The 6,469-nt window shown below is 58.1% G+C and overlaps 1 protein-coding gene across 1 annotated transcript in view; it reads left to right on the top strand.

Moving 5' to 3' along the window:
* The first annotated feature begins 952 nt into the window (after positions 1 to 952).
* Positions 953 to 6,469, top strand: part of LOC101642251 (serine protease 27) — a 7,817-nt gene continuing 2,300 nt past the window's right edge. The window contains exons 1-2 of the mRNA XM_004706171.2: positions 953 to 998; positions 5,891 to 6,053. Of these exons, the coding sequence (XP_004706228.1) occupies positions 953 to 998; positions 5,891 to 6,053 (209 nt within the window). The remainder of the gene's footprint in view (positions 999 to 5,890; positions 6,054 to 6,469) is intronic.

Genomic DNA, 6,469 nt, shown 5'->3' with positions numbered 1-6,469 from the left:
GAGCCCTGAGGAAGACCGGGATCCGTTCCCATCCTTAGCCCTCGCGCCCCAGCCCTGGCTCTTCCCCCCGCTCTGCACCCGGGGTTTTGTCGACTGTGTCGGGAGACCCCACAAAGCAGAGCGCAGACCGCGCCCACCGCTCCCCCCCATGCACGATCCCGCGACACTCGCCACATCCCCCTCCTTGTGCAAGCGCGCTCGCTTGCCCCCAAGGTCGAGCTGATCCCATTGAGAAAGTTCTTACAATTTTGAGCACAAGGCTGGGGAAGACTTTTTTTTTAATCTTGTTTTAAATGAATGAACCTCCACTCTTGCTGGGCTCTAAGAGGACTTCTGAGGTTATGTTTGCCTCACCGTTTAAAGAGGCCATGGTTCATGGGTTCATCCCAACTCCGTGGCTCTGGAAAGACTGTTCTGGATCTATTTACAACTCTGTTCTGCATTTTCCCCCCTTTTGATGGGAGATTCCGGTTTTTAGCATCTTGGAGCAGAACATTCAGTAATAGTAGTAGCCTTGCCAGCCACAGATACTGGTGTTTGTCCTGCCTGAGACCCTCAGGAACAAAAGGAGCACGGATGGATGGACAGAAGGGTGGGAGGGACGGAGGGAGGATGGAAGGAAGGAGGGAGGGAAGGAAGGAAAGAGGAAAGGGTGATTTGATCCGTTCATGTCCAGCCTGTGGACACTTATGGGTCATCTGGGACCACGGGGTGTTGGGGTGCAGTGGGATTCCGGTATAGCTGGGCTCAGGGGGTTCAGAGTCAGGTCATGGGGCTCCTGGGGTGCCTCCTTCCTGCGGAGAGAAGGCGGGACGGCTGGGTGGACAGGTCAGACTGCATAGCCGAGCCCACACTCACCACCGCCCGACATAAAACCCCACTTCATGGAGCCTTGCAGCTCGCCTGTGCTTCCCCAAGGGCCATCACCACTGCCCCCAGCCAGGCCCAGACCATGAGGCCCCCTGCTGTGGCGCTGCTGCTGCTGCTGCTCAAACTGGGTGAGTGCAGCTCCCTGAGGGGACCTCCCTGCCCGGAGGCCACTGCCAGCCCCAAGCTTCCAGCTGCAACCTGGCCTCCTTGCCCCTCCCAGCAGTGGTGCCCGAGGCTGGAAGGTTCCAGATGACTGGGGGGATGGGGGGGGGGGAGAGGGAAACGAATGGGGAAGGCAGACTGGGAGGGGGCTGAGGTGCAAGCCTGGGAGCCCCCCTTCAGCAGTGATGTCATTGCTGTCTGCCCCCTTCCTGGAACTCATGTGCTCCCCCATCCTAGCCCCTCAGCACACACACACACACAAAACTTTCAGACCATGGCTTTCCCCAGCAAATCTTCCAGTCACTTGGACCTGTCAATGGGGCAGGGGAGGGTGGCCAGGCTGGGGCTGCCTGCTGTCCTTGGAAGCTCCAGAAGGCTGATAGAGGAACCTTGGCAGAGAGCTGGGCAGAGGTGTGGGCTGCAGGTGTCCACCCCACCCCCCGAGAGAAATGGATAGGGGACTGGGCAAGGCCTCTATGATCTTCTCGCCCAGTCCTAGGCCAGGGTCAGCAGGTGCCAGGCCGCTCCCCGCAGGGTGTGCCCCTTCAGCTAGGGAAACCTTCCTGCATTCCTGGGCCAGCCCGGCCAGCCCCCACACTTCCCTGTCCTCAGTTCACCTCCCAGGTTGTGGCCAGGCCCCAGGCTTCCTCGTTCTTGCTGGTGGCAGGGTGGCACCTCCATGGAAGGGCCCCTGACAAGCTTGGGCCCGGAGAGGGCCTGTCCTGTCCTCTCTGCCCCTGCCCCCTCCTGGCCCAGGGATAATAGGGTTCTTTGAGGCAGCCAGACTCCACCGGGGTGTGTATCGGGGAATGGCTCCTGTGGGACTGAGTAATCGAGGTCCCTGCCAAACGGAGAGGGCAGCCTCCCAAACAGGCCATGAGCTGAGCCACCCTCACCCCCAGCCCGCTGCTGGCCCCAGACCCTGCCTGGCCCCTCCCGGTCCAGCCAGCCAGCTCTATCTCAGCCAGCTGTAGAAGCATCAGTGCCCTAGGCTCAGGAGTGACAGGCCTGGTGCACTGGCTGTCCCATTTGGCCCCCCAAAGGACACTCCCCCCTCTCAGTACCCAGCTCCTCCCAGCCCCCTGCCTTCCCCCACCCCCGCCCCAGTGAATCCTGGCTTGGCCCATGATTGTTCCTTCTGCCCTGTGCTCAGGCTGTTGACACTGCCGCTGTGTCTTCACCGGTGAGAGAAGCCTGCAGCTCTGGGAAGAGGTGGGCAGAGCCCAGGGGAGGGACAAGAGGAAGCCAAGCTTCCCAGATGGGCAGTGCAAGCAAGGAAACCTTCCCAGAGGAAGTGAAGGCCAGCCGTGGGCGGCAACTAGGACTTGGGAGAAAACCTAGGAGAGGGGAGAACAGATAGGGGGGTGGCATAAGCTCCACAGTGAGAGGCAAGAGCAGACCAGACGGAGGGAGGAGTCGCCTCAGTGCTGGAAGTCGTGGGCCCAAAGGATAGGGATGATTTGAGAGGCTCTACCCCCTCAGGTAGGGCATCCAAGAAGACGAACTTGCAAGCCCCCCAAAAAGCCAAAGGCCCTAAAGTGTGCTAGAGTCCACCACGACAGAGTGTGGGTAAATTCGGGCAGCTTTTGTAAGCAGAAAGAATAAAGGAGGGGATCAGGTGTCATAAATCTAATTATACTATGCTGTAAAAGGCTGATAGGAATAGGGGTGTTATCTGCATTTTTAAAAGGGCACTTCATTAACATAGATTAAGTGAGCAGGAAGCCCAGGGCAACTTCTGGCATTTTTGCCTTGGACACCTCTCAAGCCGGTAACAGAAAGATCACAAATGGGTAGACTGTTGTAAAAACAGAAATGTATTCTCTGGCCATTTTTGGAGGCCGAAGGTCCAAATTCAGAACACTGGAGAAGCCCTCTCTTGGAGAAGGCTGTCTTTCTCTGTGTCAGCTCTTGGGGAAGGTCTTGGTCTCCTTTCAACATCTATGGGCCTGACATTCCGCGGAGATCTCCCTGTGTCTTGGCATCTTCCGATCTTCCCGGGTCTAGGAGGTTCTCAGCACTGGGAATCTCAGTTCTAAAAGACGTGCTCGGCTTCTGGCTCTTCTTTTGTGATGGAACTGAGCGCGCGCTCTCTCTTTCAGCCCCCTTCTCTCTCCTTTTCTCTCTCTCTTAGATAAAGGGTGATTCGGGTCACACCCTAGGGAAACTCCCTTTACATTGGTCAAAGCTGTGACTTAAATCAGATCAAGAGGTTAGATCCCAACCACAGCCCCTTACAACTGACTGGCTGATCACATCAGACTACCTCACAACAGGGACAGGGGTGGGGGGTGACGATTCCAGCATTATATAACTAAGGATTGAGGTTCAGCCAAGTGGACACGTATTGGGGGGAATGGGACATAATTCAATGCATGACCCCACCCTTACCTTTTGTGTGGCACCTCTCCGTGGAAAAGTGACCAGTCCCTGCCCTGAGCCTTCTCAGCCTCCCAGTGCCTGTCCCTCCTCTTGCCCATCGCAGCTGGGCCTCCTTGGTTCTTCAGCATGGGCCAGGGCAGTAGCCCTGAAGACTGAGACTCTCACTGGAAGAAAGGGGCTCTGGGAAAACCGTTGAGGTCCCGGAGCCCCGGCGGGGATGTGTCCCTCGGGTTGGTTATCTTTCCTGCTCCAGGAACTAAGACATCACCCACAGTACTGCTCCTCCTGGGGCCCAGCAGGGGTAGGGGCTCAGGGAAGGTGCTGAGGAGGGGAGGGGCATCATTCTGAAGACCTCGCTGGAGCCCTGACTGAGGCCACCCACAGAGCACTGGACATGCTGGGGGGTGGCTGAGAGGGCTATCTCCAGGGACATGCGCATTCAGAGAGTTGCAGCGCAGGGGGTACACTCCTGTCTCAGGGCCAGGGCCAGGGGCTAAGGTTGGAGTGGGGACTCTGGCATGCTTCTCTAAGCAGAGGTGTGGGATGTGAGCAAAGGAGTCTGTCTCCATTTCTGGTTCCCCCAGAATAACCCTCACTCTCACTCCTCTGCCGGCCCCCTGGACTGCCATATCATAGGCACCAGGGGTCTCTGAGGGCCCCAAGACAGAGCATGTGGAGGCCTGAGGGAGGGGGTGGCTGTGGGGAACCTCACGGGCTGTGGCCACCCAAGATGACTTTGGGAACTGAAAGAGCTGGTGTGGCCCCAGGTCAGGATGGGAGGCAGCCAGGAAGGAAAGCTTGGAGCCGTTTCTGAGCAGCAGAACCATGACACTCCCGCATCCCACCAAGCCCACCACTGCCGTTGAGCCCACGTGGAGCCCCTCCGACTCTCAGGAACCCTAGAGGCTAGAGTAGAACTGTCCCAGAGCCTTTCTGCAGCTGTCGGCCTTTACAGGGACTGCCTGCTCCGCCTTTCTCCCAGGGAGCAGCTGGTGGTCGAACGGCTGACCTTCTGGTTCTACCAGTCAAGTGCTTCAACCTCTGTACCACTAGGGCTTCTTGAGAAAACCCCCAGGTCTTCAAAATGCAGAAGCAGCCCCTCCTCTCCACCAGGGACCCCTCCTCGACCCCAGCTCTGAGCCGTCTTGATACTCATTCCCCGGCCAGGACAGATGAGAATGGCTGTAGAAGAGACCCTCTGGGGAGGAGAGGGGCATCACCCACCCCAGCAGGGGCCCTCCCTGGCACCCTCAGATCCCCGGTGGTGAGAAGTTCACCCAGCCTTACTGACAAGCTCTGGCCACTGGCTTGGCCTGGGGGCTGAACTGGCCTCTTCATTGTCCCTCTGAGACTGGGAGAGAGGGGTCCAGCAGTCGGGGAGGCTGGTCAGGGGAGGGGCAGACTCTGGCTTCTTCAACACTGCTGATCATCACCTTTTTCCTCATTTCCAGGGACTCGGGGGACCAAGGCATCAAGAGGTACAAACAAGCAAAGCTCCCCCGGGGTCAGGGGGCTGGAGCTGGCAGGCCTGGGGACTCCAAGATGCTGGGGAACAAGACACAAAGGGAACTGATTCTTGAAGCCAAAGGGGAAATATTTGTCCCCCCCATACAGTCATGTATGTGCAGTCACGCATACGCACACTTGTGCAATGCACACACACATACCTATGAAATGCACACTCACACAAGTGTGCTCACATGCACGCATGCATTCATATACAATATTCATATTCATGCATATGCACATGTACACATGCATGTGTTTGCTCACATGTTCAAAAATGTGAGCTCATGTACACATGCATTCACATACACATGCACATTCATGCAAGTATGCACTCAACATATGCATGCACATACATGCACACACTCATAAACACACACATGTACATCCATATCCATGCACATGCATCCACATGCACACTGTGCATGCACGCACTAGCATGTGCATCTGCACATGTGTACCCATGTCCACATGGACTCATGCAGATGTCCACATACACATACGTGCACTGGCACCCATACACTTGCACACATGCATTCGTATGCACACATACACTTACATGTTCACACACCTGCACACATGGGGCTGGACAACGAGGACCTCAAAATCATTTCAATTGTGGCTGAGATTAACTGAGCCCCAAAACGGGTGGGGGAGAAAGTCCTAGCACCTAGGGCACTCCCTGGGGGCATCAAGATGAGACCCAGGGTCATGGGGTCTGAAGCCACAGGAAAGCCCTGTCATCGCAGGAACACAGGAGGGGGCTCTGTCTAACAGTGATGCCCCTCCATACACATACATATCCCATCTGGTGTCCCCACACCAAACTGAGGCCCCGTGTCGTGCCAAGTAGGACAGGACCTGTGCCACCATTTCAGGCCCAGGTCAGCCTGTACCCGGGGCTCCCGCAGAGCGGCTGCCGGAAGGGCCCCGGAGCAGCCACTAAGCCCTAGCCCGCTCGTTTCCCCAGCCTGCGGCCGGCCCCGAATGCTGAACCGGATGGTGGGCGGGGAGGACGCGAAGGAACGCGAGTGGCCGTGGCAAGTCAGCATCCAGCGCAACGGGAGCCACTTCTGCGGGGGCAGCCTCATCACGGCGCGCTGGGTGCTGACCGCAGCACACTGCTTCTCCAAGTGAGTCCGCGCGCGCGCCGGGCCCGGGCTCAGCACCGCGGACAGCGCCCGCTCGCCGGTCCACTTACGTCCCGTAGGACCAGGCCTTGCTCCGGGTGGGCGTCCACTTCCCCACTGCAGGTCCCCCCTGGCACTGTCACCTAGACAGTTGTCTGAGGATGCCAGCCCCCACCTCCCTTCACCCCTCCCCCACCCACAAAGAGGTTCCTTCCACGCTCCACCCGCTTCATCAGCTCCCCTCCCACTTGGCAATCCAGGACCCCGCCCTTCCTGGCCGCGGCTTTGGTTACCTCGGAGGTGGGTGACTGGACACAATGTTCCCCCGCCCTTCTCCTCCCACTCCGTCCAAACTCCGCTGTGAGGCCGCCCAGCTCTGACCCCAGGGTCCCCAGGCATCTCGCTCTCCTCCCAGCACA

Source organism: Echinops telfairi, unplaced genomic scaffold, assembly GCF_000313985.2.
Source record: "Echinops telfairi isolate 266 unplaced genomic scaffold, ASM31398v2 ScPeMD7_5;HRSCAF=22, whole genome shotgun sequence".
NCBI classification, from domain to species: domain Eukaryota; kingdom Metazoa; phylum Chordata; class Mammalia; order Afrosoricida; family Tenrecidae; genus Echinops; species Echinops telfairi.
The sequence above is the reverse complement of the archived record's forward strand: the minus strand, read 5'-3'. Positions and strand labels throughout refer to the sequence as shown.